Genomic DNA, 14,128 nt, shown 5'->3' with positions numbered 1-14,128 from the left:
CAGGTATGCACGTGTAGTGCAGGACTTTGCTCTTTTCGGACAAGCATGCGGAATTAATCACAGCATGCTGTGTTTGGTAGCGAGTTTCGGCTCACGCACCCCCATCTAAGTCTATGGGAGCCTGTGAAACATTGCACTGCACTCGTATGTCATCCGACTGCAGGGTGATGTACGCATCACAGCGGAGACAGACAGCGGAGGAGATGAGGAGACAGTGCTCCCTCCATCTTTTCCAAGGCCGTGACCCGATCAAAGATCACATCACAGTCGCGTGACACTCGCAGCAGAGGGTATTAGCGTATCGCCTCCAATGCTCTCGTGGAACCGAACCCTTAGAGAAAATATATGTAAGAATACTGTGCTTTGTTTAATGGGAGGAATTAGAGAATAGTCGTCTTATTGTTCCGCTGAAATCATGAGAAGCGACACTCTCACCTTTCTCAACAGTCAGGTGAAATGAAGCCGCAGAATGACTGGCAGCAGCGGTCAGTGATCGCTCTGAGCTGGCACAGATTAGCGCTGTGCAGAGCAGGCAGGTAGTTAGGGACTCCACGCCTGTACGATCTTAGCCCCTTAAGAAAAACAAACTAAAACCGTCCCCGAATACCTTTAATTGCCCCAATTAACCAACAGCACATTTTATTATTAGTTTGTGACATGTCGCCTTAAGGCGGTGTTCACATTGTGTTTTTACCACATGTCAGTTGCTCCATTTATGAAACCCTGAAATATAGGATTCAAGCACAACTGACAAGACGGGGTGACTTTGTGCTTTGTCTAACCTCACTTCTGGCAGTGTCCACCTTGAGGGGTGCACAAAGGCGTGGTCAATTGCACTTTTGTGCCCACCTGAGAAAGATGAACACTAACAACGCTGAGGCCAGACATAGACACTTTGCGCTAAGGCTTTATATAATGAGAATGTGGAGGGCACGCTACCTCCGACATGACACTGAGCGTGGAGGGCACGCTACCATCCAACATGACACTGAGCGTGGAGGGCACGCTACCATCCAACATGACACTGAGCGTGGAGGGCACGCTACCTCCGACATGACACTGAGCGTGGAGGGCACGCTACCATCCAACATGACACTGAGCGTGGAGGGCACGCTACCATCCAACATGACACTGAGCGTGGAGGGCACGCTACCATCCGATAGGACACTGAGCGTGGAGGGCATGCTACCTCCGACATGACACTGAGCGTGGAGGGCACGCTACCATCCGACATGACACTGAGCGAGGAGGGCACGCTACCTCCTACATGACACTGAGCGTGGAGGGCATGCTACCTCCGACATGACACTGAGCGTGGAGGGCACGCTACCATCCGACATGACACTGAGCGTGGAGGGCATGCTACCTCCGACATGACACTGAGCATGGCGGCCACGCTACCATCCGACATGACACTGAGCGTGGAGGGCACGCTACCATCCAACATGACACTGAGCGTGGAGGGCACGCTACCATCCGATAGGACACTGAGCGTGGAGGGCATGCTACCTCCGACATGACACTGAGCGTGGAGGGCACGCTACCATCCGACATGACACTGAGCGAGGAGGGCACGCTACCTCCTACATGACACTGAGCGTGGAGGGCATGCTACCTCCGACATGACACTGAGCGTGGAGGGCACGCTACCATCCGACATGACACTGAGCATGGAGGGCACGCTACCATCCGACATGACACTGAGCGTGGAGGGCACGCTACCATCCGACATGACACTGAGCATGGAGGGCACACTACCATCCTACATGACACTGAGCGTGGAGGGCACACTACCATCCTACATGACACTGAGCATGGAGGGCACACTACCATCCTACATGACACTGAGCGTGGAGGGCACGCTACCATCCGACATGACACTGAGCATGGAGGGCACACTACCATCCTACATGACACTGAGCGTGGAGAGCACGCTACCATCCAACAGGACACTGAGCATGGAGGGCACGCTGCCATCCAACATGACACTGAGCGTGGAGGGCACACTACCATCCGACATGACACTGAGCATGGAGGGCACACTACCATCCTACATGACACTGAGCATGGAGGTCACACTACCATCCTAAATGACACTGAGCGTGGAGGGCACGCTACCATCCTAAATGACACTGAGCGTGGAGGGCACACTACCATCCTAAATGACACTGAGCGTGGAGGGCACGCTACCATCCTAAATGACACTAAGCATGGAGGGCACACTACCATCCGACATGACACTGAGCATGGAGGGCATGCTACCATCCGACATGACACTGAGCGTGGAGGGCACGCTACCATCCGACATGACACTGAGCATGGAGGGCACACTACCATCCTACATGACACTGAGCATGGAGGGCACACTACCATCCGACATGACACTGAGCATGGAGGTCACACTACCATCCTAAATGACACTAAGCATGGAGGGCACACTACCATCCGACATGACACTGAGCATGGAGGGCATGCTACCATCCGACATGACACTGAGCGTGGAGGGCACGCTACCATCCGACATGACACTGAGCGTGGAGGGCACGCTACCATCCGACATGACACTGAGCATGGAGGTCACACTACCATCCTAAATGACACTAAGCATGGAGGGCACACTACCATCCGACATGACACTGAGCATGGAGGGCACGCTACCATCCGACATGACACTGAGCGTGGAGGGCACGCTACCATCCGACATGACACTGAGCGTGGAGGGCACGCTACCATCCGACATGACACTGAGCGTGGAGGGCACGCTACCATCCGACATGACACAGTGGGGATAAACAACTGAATACTGGGGGAGCAGAGTCATGGAGGGGGGGGGGGTCATCCGCTATTCAGACATCCCCTCAATTACTATATTCCACCATGTAAAATAACACCTGTTGGATATCACTAAATTTCCTAGTCTTTAATCGCACAAAAGTTATAATCAGTGTCACTGTCCTGTACCCCGCGTGTCACTGTCCTGTACCCCGCGCGTCAGCGGCGCTGTCCCGTACCCCGCGCGTCAGCGGCGCTGTCCCGTACCCCGCGCGTCAGCGGCGCTGTCCCGTACCCCGCGCGTCAGCGGCGCTGTCCCGTACCCCGCGCGTCAGCGGCGCCGTCCCGTACCCCGCGCGTCAGCGGCGCCGTCCCGTACCCCGCGCGTCAGCGGCGCCGTCCCGTACCCCGCGCGTCAGCGGCGCCGTCCCGTACCCCGCGCGTCAGCGGCGCCGTCCCGTACCTCGCCTGTGTCAGTGTCGTTGTCCCGTACCCTGCGTGTGTCAGTGGCGCTGTCCCGTACCCCGCGTGTGTCAGTGTCGTTGTCCCGTACCCTGCGTGTGTCAGTGTCGTTGTCCCGTCATGTTGTCTCTGCTTTGTGCAGGCGGTACAGGAGAGCGTGTGACTACGAGGACAGAGTTAAGAGCAGTGAGAACAGGACGCCGCTCAGCATTACCGGGGTGAAGCGGGTGCGGAGCTTCCATAAATCCTTAGCGCTGCTCAAGAATCGGGACCGCTCCAGTTTCCACTCCCAGGTGTATTTCATCTACAATAACCCGGCCATGACTGAAGAGGAGGAAACTGAAGAGGTCACAGAAAGGAAACCGGCCAACAATCAGATCACAGACACCAAATCCACCGGGATCATCCTTAATCCTTGTGTCTTCTATGCCTGAAAACTGCACCTCTGCATCATCACCACTAGAGGGCAGTGTGCGGATAACTGCAGAGGTATGCTGGGACGTGTAGCTGCAAAGAAAAGTAAACTAAGTAGTGATGAGCGGGCACTACCATGCTCGGGTGCTCAGTACTGGTAACTAGTGATGAGCGAGCACTACCATGCTCAGGTGCTCTGTACTGGTAACTAGTGATGAGCGGGCACTACCATGCTCAGGTGCTCAGTACTCGTAACTAGTGAAGACTGGGCACTACCATGCTCGGGTGCTCTGTACTGGTAACTAGTGATGAGCGGGCACTACCATGCTCAGGTGCTCAGTACTCGTAACTAGTGATGAGGGGCACTACCATGCTCGGGTGCTCAGTACTGGTAACTAGTGATGAGCGGGCACTACCATGCTCGGGTGCTCAGTACTGGTAACTAGTGATGAGCGGGCACTACCATGCTCAGGTGCTCAGTACTCGTAACTAGTAATGAGCGGGCACTACCATGCTCAGGTGCTCAGTACTCGTAACTAGTAATGAGCGGGCACAACCATGCTCGGGTGCTCAGTACTGGTAACTAGTGATGACTGGGCACTACCATGCTCGGGTGCTCTGTACTGGTATCTAGTGATGAGCGGGCACTACCATGCTCAGGTGCTCAGTACTCGTAACTAGTGATGAGGGGCACTACCATGCTCGGGTGCTCTGTACTGGTATCTAGTGATGAGCGGGCACTACCATGCTCAGGTGCTCAGTACTCGTAACTAGTGATGAGGGGCACTACCATGCTCGGGTGCTCAGTACTCGTAACTAGTGATGAGTGAGCACTACCATGCTCGGGTGCTCAGTACTGGTAACTAGTGATGAGCGGGCACTACCATGCTCAGGTACTCAGTACTCGTAACTAGTGATGAGCGGGCACTACCATGCTCAGGTGCTCAGTACTGGTAACTAGTGATGAGCGGGCACTACCATGCTCAGGTGCTCAGTACTGGTAACTAGTGATGAGCGGGCACTACCATGCTCAGGTACTCAGTACTCGTAACTAGTGATGAGCGGGCACTACCATGCTCAGGTACTCAGTACTGGTAACTAGTGATGAGCGGGCACTACCATGCTCAGGTACTCAGTACTCGTAACTAGTGATGAGCGGGCACTACCATGCTCAGGTGCTCTGTACTGGTATCTAGTGATGAGCGGGCACTACCATGCTCAGGTGCTCTGTACTGGTAACTAGTGATGAGCGGGCACTACCATGCTCAGGTACTCAGTACTCGTAACTAGTGATGAGCGGGCACTACCATGCTCAGGTGCTCAGTACTGGTAACTAGTGATGAGCGGGCACTACCATGCTCAGGTACTCAGTACTCGTAACTAGTGATGAGCGGGCACTACCATGCTCAGGTGCTCTGTACTGGTAACTAGTGATGAGCGGGCACTACCATGCTCAGGTGCTCAGTACTGGTAACTAGTGATGAGCGGGCACTACCATGCTCAGGTGCTCTGTACTGGTAACTAGTGATGAGCGGACACTACCATGCTCGGGTGCTCAGTACTGGTAACTAGTGATGAGCGGGCACTACCATGCTCAGGTGCTCTGTACTGGTAACTAGTGATGAGCGGGCACTACCATGCTCAGGTGCTCTGTACTGGTAACTAGTGATGAGCGGGCACTACCATGCTCGGGTGCTCAGTACTGGTAACTAGTGATGAGCGGGCACTACCATGCTCAGGTGCTCTGTACTAGTAACTAGTGATGATCGGGCACTACCATGCTCGGGTGCTCAGTACTGGTAACTAGTGATGAGCGGGCACTACCATGCTCGGGTGCTCTGTAATTGTAACTAGTGATGAGCGGGCACTACCATGCTCAGGTGCTCTGTACTGGTAACTAGTGATGAGTGGGCACTACCATGCTCAGTACCGAGCACCCGAGCATGATAGTGCCCACTCATCACTAGTAATGTATGTACACAGTGACTGCACCAGCAGAATAGTGAGTGCAGCTCTGGAGTATAGTACAGGATAGTAATAAAGCAATAAAGGAAAACAATGAATTACTTTTCCTTTAATTTTCCATAACATTACATTGTATACTTGTCGGATCACTGCACGCTGGAGGAGACTCCGCCGCCTTCTGCCCTGAGGTTGTAAAGCCAATAACATGTAATCTATGAAACTGTGATAAAGATGTGTCTGTTTCTTGGCTCAGATCAAATCCCAAAACTGTCAATGAAAGGGTTACAAAAAAATAAAAAAACAACATAGTATAAAAATATTAATTAGATTTGCAGATGGGCTGCGTCTCTTTTATCAGCCACTGGAGGGCGCCCTGGCGTCCCTGCTTTTCTAATTCGGCTCCAATGACGTCCCGGCACTTGTTATGGTAGTCGTTCACCCAGCGGACCTGGAGGAGGCAGAAGACGGGGGTGACGTTTAGGGGTGAAGCCTTTATAGGGTGCAGCAGATGTAACATAACGCTGACACAAGGAGGCAAACAATGAAACCAAAAGCAATGGCACCCAAATGGTTAATTAGAGGATCGTGGTCCTCCTTAAGCCACGATGAGTTCTCCAATTTACCATATTCTGGCACAAATTAGAATGAATCTATAGGCCCCGGTTGGCTCCGCGCCTGTCACCGGGGGGCGCAGCACTCGCAGCGGAGGAGCGGCTCCGGGTCAGGAGGCAAAAAGGAGGTTTTTTTCATTTATTCACCAAAATGGAGACATTTAAAATTGGTTCGTCCAGCTGTCGACAATCCCTTTAAATCCACATGTGGCAGCGGCGGGTCTCACCTCTTTTTCGGTTAGCAAGTCCACATTGATCATCTTAGTCTGGATCGGCACCAGGGTGATGGGCTCGAAGGTCAGGCTTCCCCGGTCCCGGAAATTGTACTGCAAGGAAAGGAAATAAATAAACCCGAGAATGGCGCCGTGTGTCGTCACCGGTCACACGCGGTGCAAGGGCTGCAGATATTCCGCCTGGAAATTCACGGTGAAAAATCTGCAGCCGATAACACAAGCTACAAAGGGGGCGATATTTTACCAAATCTTATCCCCGGGCACAGGACAAAGTCTGGACCGAAAATGGTCGGCGCTGGGAATTTTCACTGCAAAATCTCATCTTAGGCTACGAGCACCTGGTGTGATTATTTTTTTTTTTTTATGCGTTTTTTGACAAATCTGCACCAAAATCTGCACCAAAATCTGCATGCCTATCCTGAAGCCAGCAAAGTCAATGAGATGTCTGAAGTGCTGTGCTCACATTGCTTATTTTCACTGTCCTCCTCCTCCCCACCTCCAGACTCCACTGTCCTCCTCCTCCTCCTCCCCACCTCCAGACTCCACTGTCCTCCTCCTCCTCCCCACCTCCAGACTCCACTGTCCTCCTCCTCCTCCCCACCTCCAGACTCCACTGTCCTCCTCCTCCTCCCCACCTCCAGACTCCACTGTCCTCCTCCTCCTCCCCACCTCCAGACTCCACTGTCCTCCTTCTCCCCACCTTCAGACTCCACTGTCCTCCTTCTCCCCACCTCCAGACTCCACTGTCCTCCTCCTCCCCACCTCCAGGCTCCACTGTCCTCCTCCTCCCCACCTCCAGACTCCACTGTCCTCCTCCTCCCCACCTCCAGACTCCACTGTCCTCCTCCTCCCCACCTCCAGACTCCACTGTCCTCCTCCTCCCCACCTCCAGACTCCACTGTCCTCCTCCTCCCCACCTCCAGACTCCACTGTCCTCCTCCCCACCTCCAGACTCCACTGTCCTCCTCCTCCCCACCTCCAGACTCCACTGTCCTCCTCCTCCTCCCCACCTCCAGACTCCACTGTCCTCCTCCTCCTCCCCACCTCCAGACTCCACTGTCCTCCTCCTCCCCACCTCCAGACTCCACTGTCCTCCTCCTCCCCACCTCCAGACTCCACTGTCCTCCTCCTCCCCACCTCCAGACTCCACTGTCCTCCTCCTCCTCCTCCCCACCTCCAGACTCCACTGTCCTCCTCCTCCTCCTCCCCACCTCCAGACTCCACTGTCCTCCTCCTCCTCCTCCCCACCTCCAGACTCCACTGTCCTCCTCCTCCTCCCCACCTCCAGACTCCACTGTCCTCCTCCTCCTCCCCACCTCCAGACTCCACTGTCCTCCTCCTCCTCCCCACCTCCAGACTCCACTGTCCTCCTCCTCCTCCCCACCTCCAGACTCCACTGTCCTCCTCCTCCCCACCTTCAGACTCCACTGTCCTCCTCCTCCCCACCTCCAGACTCCACTGTCCTCCTCCTCCCCACCTCCAGGCTCCACTGTCCTCGTCCTCCTCCTCCCCACCTCCAGGCTCCACTGTCCTCCTCCTCCTCCTCCCCACCTCCAGACTCCACTGTCCTCCTCCTCCCCACCTCCAGACTCCACTGTCCTCCTCCTCCCCACCTCCAGACTCCACTGTCCTCCTCCTCCCCACCTCCAGACTCCACTGTCCTCCTCCTCCCCACCTCCAGACTCCACTGTCCTCCTCCTCCCCACCTCCAGACTCCACTGTCCTCCTCCTCCCCACCTCCAGACTCCACTGTCCTCCTCCTCCCCACCTCCAGACTCCACTGTCCTCCTCCCCACCTCCAGACTCCACTGTCCTCCTCCTCCTCCCCACCTCCAGACTCCACTGTCCTCCTCCTCCCCACCTCCAGACTCCACTGTCCTCCTCCTCCCCACCTCCAGACTCCACTGTCCTCCTCCTCCCCACCTCCAGACTCCACTGTCCTCCTCCTCCCCACCTCCAGACTCCACTGTCCTCCTCCTCCCCACCTCCAGACTCCACTGTCCTCCTCCCCACCTCCAGACTCCACTGTCCTCCTCCTCCTCCCCACCTCCAGACTCCACTGTCCTCCTCCTCCTCCCCACCTCCAGACTCCACTGTCCTCCTCCTCCTCCCCACCTCCAGACTCCACTGTCCTCCTCCTCCGCACCTCCAGACTCCACTGTCCTCCTCCTCCCCACCTCCAGACTCCACTGTCCTCCTCCTCCCCACCTCCAGACTCCACTGTCCTCCTCCTCCCACCCTCCAGACTCCTCCTCTGTCCTCCTCCTCCTAGCCTCCAGACTCCTCTGTCCTCCTCCCTCTACCATCCCTTGCTGCGATGTGAATACTCCTTTAAGTCCGAGGATCATGGGGCAGATTACTTATGTCTCACCTTGGTGGTGGCAGAAACCACAAGGACCAAATTCTCAATCCTGATCCCAAATGATCCATCTTCATAGTAGCCTGGCTCTAAAAAGTTTATAAAAAAAAAAATAAAAGCATGATCTTCTGGTCTCAGAAATCACTTTGCTTTCTGGATCATCTGCAATCACAGCCAGAGCTGCATTCACAATTCTGCTACAGTAAACTCTGCAATGATCTCCAGTGGCTGCATTGCACTTTGGACGATGTAGTTCTCTGCTTCATACCAATGTGTGGGATGTGAGGACTACATCTCCCAGCAGACACCTCAGCGGAGCATGCCCCGTACACGTGGGGACTGCAGGGTGAACACTGGCGTGGCTGTGGCTAGCGCAGACGTGGCAGTGTATGTGGCTCATCTCACCATCGGACAGAACCATCCCGGCCTCTAAGGGCTCGTCCGCAAACGTCTTGTAGCTGATGCCGCAGGGACCTTCATGGACGTTCAGGAAGGAGCCCACGCCGTGTCCGGTGCCGTGCAGATAGTCCAGACCCGATTCCCATAATGCAGCGCGAGCAAAAGAGTCCAAGAGATGTCCTGCAAGACAGAGGTCACTGGAGGTCACGGGACACCAGAGACTCGGCAAATTCAGGAGAAACTTGGTAATGATTGTCTACACTGGATGCAATTGTAGCAAACCCTCAGCTGGGCCAAAAAGGACTGTAAGGTCTCTGGATGTAAACTAGATAGAATACTTTCATTCACTAGCAGCAAGCAGAGATCTTAAGACCCCCCCCCCCACACACACTAATTGCCCCCAGAAAGCCCTCGAGGGCAGTGACCATCACATGAGGTGAAGGCGGCACCAACTGGTTACAGATGGAGAGCGCCCTCTGGGGAGGCGTGGCGGGAGAGAGCAATCGGGGAAACGCGCAGAGGGAGAGAGCAATCGGGGAAACGCGCAGCGGGAGAGAGCAATCGGGGAAACGCGCAGCGGGAGAGAGCAATCGGGGAAACGCGCAGAGGGAGAGAGCAATCGGGGAAACGCGCAGAGGGAGAGAGCAATCGGGGAAACGCGCAGAGGGAGAGAGCAATCGGGGAAACGCGCAGAGGGAGAGAGCAATCGGGGAAACGCGCAGAGGGAGAGAGCAATCGGGGAAACGCGCAGAGGGAGAGAGCAATCGGGGAAACGCACAGAGGGAGAGAGCAATCGGGGAAACGCGCAGAGGGAGAGAGCAATCGGGGAAACGCGCAGAGGGAGAGAGCAATCGGGGAAACGCGCAGAGGGAGAGAGCAATCGGGGAAACGCGCAGAGGGAGAGAGCAATCGGGGAAACGCGCAGAGGGAGAGAGCAATCGGGGAAACGCGCAGAGGGAGAGAGCAATCGGGGAGGCACGCAGAGGGAGAGAGCAATCGGGGAGGCACGCAGAGGGCGAGAGCCCGGGGAGGAGCGGAGGGAGAGAGCCCGGGGAGGAGCGGAGGGAGAGAGCCCGGGGAGGAGCGGAGGGAGAGAGCCCGGGGAGGCGCACAGAGGGAGAGAGCAATCGGGGAGGCGCACAGAGGGAGAGAGCAATCGGGGAGGCGCAGAGGGAGAGAGCCCGGGGAGGCGCGGAGGGAGAGAGCAATCGGGGAGGAGCGGAGGGAGAGAGCCCGGGGAGGAGCGGAGGGAGAGAGCCCGGGGAGGAGCGGAGGGAGAGAGCCCGGGGAGGAGCGGAGGGAGAGAGCCCGGGGAGGAGCGGAGGGAGAGAGCCCGGGGAGGAGCGGAGGGAGAGAGCCCGGGGAGGAGCGGAGGGAGAGAGCCCGGGGAGGAGCGGAGGGAGAGAGCCCGGGGAGGAGCGGAGGGAGAGAGCCCGGGGAGGAGCGGAGGGAGAGAGCCCGGGGAGGAGCGGAGGGAGAGAGCCCGGGGAGGAGCGGAGGGAGAGAGCCCGGGGAGGCGCGGAGGGAGAGAGCCCGGGGAGGCGCGGAGGGAGAGAGCCCGGGGAGGCGCGGAGGGAGAGAGCCCGGGGAGGCGCGGAGGGAGAGAGCCCGGGGAGGCGCGGAGGGAGAGAGCCCGGGGAGGCGCGGAGGGAGAGAGCCCGGGGAGGCGCGGAGGGAGAGAGCCCGGGGAGGCGCGGAGGGAGAGAGCCCGGGGAGGCGCGGAGGGAGAGAGCCCGGGGAGGCGCGGAGGGAGAGAGCCCGGGGAGGCGCGGAGGGAGAGAGCCCGGGGAGGCGCGGAGGGAGAGAGCCCGGGGAGGCGCGGAGGGAGAGAGCCCGGGGAGGCGCGGAGGGAGAGAGCCCGGGGAGGCGCAGAGAGGGAGAGAGCCCGGGGAGGCGCAGAGAGGGAGAGAGGCCGGGGAGGCGCGGAGGGAGAGAGCCCGGGGAGGCGCGGAGGGAGAGAGCCCGTGGAGGCGCAGAGCCGGTGAGGACACATGTCACGTCTCAGCGAGCGCGGCGGACCGTAATCAGAGAAATGAACGTTGTGATAATTGGCGATACACTTATTGTTCTGGAGACTGATTTCCGCCTCGGATGTAATGAGATCCTGGGAGACGCCGTGTACGCGGCTCCTGTCCTAATTAGGCAGTGATTAGTTCACAGCCGTTGTCCTAATTGTTTTCTCACCATATTTAAAACGCTACAACGCCCGAGGCAGAAGGCGTGAAAGTCAGAAAGTAGCGGGAGAAAGCGAGAACCGCCTGAATGTTCCTGCACGTCGGTGTGTGTGTCCGCCGGCCGAGCACAGCACAAGACAAGCTGGTCCTATGTCTATAGAGACAACACCAGGTGGATCGGACTACATGGAGCTGCATACAGCGCGGCGCGGAGCGGTCACTGCGCTGCACTCACCCTTGATCCCGTTGGGAAACACGGCGGAGCTGACGGCTATGTGTCCTTTCAGTACATACGTGAAGCACTCCTATAGGAAGGAAGAGGACAGATATCACACAGCCCTTCATGAAGGACAGTTAGTCCGGGGGTCACACAGCTGCAGGGGCGAGGATGCACTCACCTTCTCGTAGTCAGTCGGCGTTCCAAAGTGCACGGTTCTGGTCACATCCGTCGTTCCGTCCCTTCAGGGAAATAAAGAAAAAGGTGAGTTTTTTTTTTTAGAAATTTCAGATCAAAAACGCGATAAACAAGTGAGCCAGAATGAGCTGCAATACCACAAGCAACCTGAGGACAGGTGTGGCACTGTTTGTAAAACAAAGCAATTATATGTTTCCAATCCTAGACTTCCCCTCTAAGCGATGGTGATGGCATCACAAATGTTGCCCCATTCCCTTTATCTAACCGCGTCAATACCTAAACCTCTACTGACCGCAGCATCTGAGGGGTTAAGCAGCCAACATCAGAGTTACCTCTCATCCCGGCCGTCACAGCAAAGTGATATAAATCTCTCTCTCTCTCTCTCTCTTATATATATATTGCCTTATTCTGTCTGTCTTGCTCCAAAATGACGTCATTACAGTGACAACCGTCACCACACCGCACACGCTAAAGAGGCTGCGACCAACGGCTCAGCTAACTGACCAGCCCGAACTACGGACCAACAGGACGATGCCCAACACCTTTCCCCGCACCCGCACCCACACGGAGCCCCGGCGAGTGCTGCACCCCCCACGAGCCCACACCAGCAACCCAGCCGACACATACCCACTGCACACATTACCCCACCCGGCTCCGCCCCCCCCGCACACATTACCCCGCCCGGCCTCGTCCCCCCGCACTCCGCCCACATTACTCCGCTCGGCTCCGCCCTCCCGCACCCATTACCCCGCTCGGCTCCACCCCCGCACTAAGCCCCCGCACACATTACCCCACTCAGCTCTGCCCCCCCCCGCACTCCGCCCACATTACTCTGCTCGGCTCCGCCCTCCCGCAGACATTACCCTGCTCGGCTCCACCCCCGCACTAAGCCGCCGCACACATTACCCCACTCAGCTCCGCCCCTCGTGCACTCTGCCCCCTGCACACATTACCCCGTTCGGCTCCACCACCCCCATACACCGCCCCCCGCACACATTACCCCGCTCGGCTCCACCCCCCCTCCACACTCTGCATGTAACACACACACACACACACGCCTGGATAGTCACCTGTCCCCAGCCATGCAGTCCCCGGCACTGACGTCCTCAGCGCCATGGCCCCACTCGGCTCCACACCCCCCCCTCCCCGCACTCCGCCCCCCGGACACATTACCCCGCAGGATGGTGGCTGCACCACGATGGGGGCACATAGCAGCATTGGGCCACATCACAGCAACAGCATATTTTTACTTAACTTTACACTGTTCATGGCCTTCTTTCATTACAAGCCATGGACATCACTAAACATTACACTCCTCTATTAACACTGTTCCTTCTGTTGTTTGTCATTTTAAAACCAATAAACAATTATAAGATTAAATTACACCGAACCCCTCCATTCATTACCTTATTATTCCCTCTGCTAACCTACATACACATTCTAGACTACCCAATACGTTACAATCGGGCCACCTTCTAGTATATAAATAACAGTATTCTATGTGATTATCAGTATCGGGCAGATTTCAGTAGTCTAGGGTGAGACGTGAGGTCTCATGGGAAATAATGAAACAAATAATAAAGGATCAATACCCATTTTGTACCATCAGTAATTGGCAAAAGTGACAACCAATATGGCTGCAGATATGGCTGTCACTTTTCTTTTTGCAAAAATGACCGTTTAACGGAACGCGAAGATACGGATATGAATGGATAGGGGGACTATCCTGCGATCAGAGCTGATATTGACTGCGAAATCAATAATAATCCGGAGCCGTGCGTCCTCCTTACTTGTACTGAGCTCCGGAGTCCAAGAGGAAGATCTCATCCGCGCTCAGCTTCCTGTTTGTATCGGGGACCGGCCTGTAAAACGCAAGCAACAATGAAAGAAAAAAAATGATTATTTTTTTTTTAATAAAGCTTGGAAAAAAAAAATTAAAAAAAATTAAAAAAAATTAAAAAAAAATTAAAAAAAAGCTTGCTCACTTGTAGTGAATGATGGCGGCGTCGGGTCCTGAGCTCGAAATGGTCGCAAAACTCAAGGAAACGAAATCTTCTTGCTGGCTGAAAGGGACGGAGGACGATACATTGTTTACAAGATCTGGATACATTGTGACATTTTGTGATTCTTTTTCATTTGGGTTTTGTTTTTAGATTTTTCAACTTGATGTTTTTATTGCCAATTATTATCACATCGCTGTCATTCAGACCAGCCGTCCCTCCCTGGGGTCTTCTCTAGGACGCAAAGCTGCCAAAACCATGGAGCATACCCCAGTCATTAACATCACAGGGGTCTCCTATGTGACCACCGCATTCAATAAAGTT

At 55.8% G+C, this 14,128-nt stretch overlaps 1 protein-coding gene across 3 annotated transcripts in view; it reads right to left on the bottom strand.

The window, feature by feature from the left end:
• Positions 1–5,702: 5,702 nt before the first annotated feature.
• The window catches only part of XPNPEP1 (X-prolyl aminopeptidase 1), a 44,066-nt gene continuing 35,640 nt past the window's right edge, over positions 5,703–14,128 (bottom strand). For all 3 annotated transcript variants that reach the window (XM_075352184.1, XM_075352185.1, XM_075352183.1), the window contains exons 13-20: positions 13,790–13,867; positions 13,595–13,666; positions 11,788–11,848; positions 11,625–11,694; positions 9,222–9,395; positions 8,829–8,905; positions 6,452–6,550; positions 5,703–6,061 (exon numbers count right to left, since the gene is read on the bottom strand). In XM_075352184.1, the coding sequence (XP_075208299.1) occupies positions 5,933–6,061; positions 6,452–6,550; positions 8,829–8,905; positions 9,222–9,395; positions 11,625–11,694; positions 11,788–11,848; positions 13,595–13,666; positions 13,790–13,867 (760 nt within the window). In that variant the 3' untranslated portion in view covers positions 5,703–5,932. The remainder of the gene's footprint in view (positions 6,062–6,451; positions 6,551–8,828; positions 8,906–9,221; positions 9,396–11,624; positions 11,695–11,787; positions 11,849–13,594; positions 13,667–13,789; positions 13,868–14,128) is intronic.

Source organism: Anomaloglossus baeobatrachus, chromosome 5, assembly GCF_048569485.1.
Source record: "Anomaloglossus baeobatrachus isolate aAnoBae1 chromosome 5, aAnoBae1.hap1, whole genome shotgun sequence".
In the NCBI taxonomy this organism is placed as follows: Eukaryota; Metazoa; Chordata; class Amphibia; order Anura; family Aromobatidae; genus Anomaloglossus; species Anomaloglossus baeobatrachus.
This window is presented reverse-complemented; position numbering and strand designations above follow the sequence as displayed.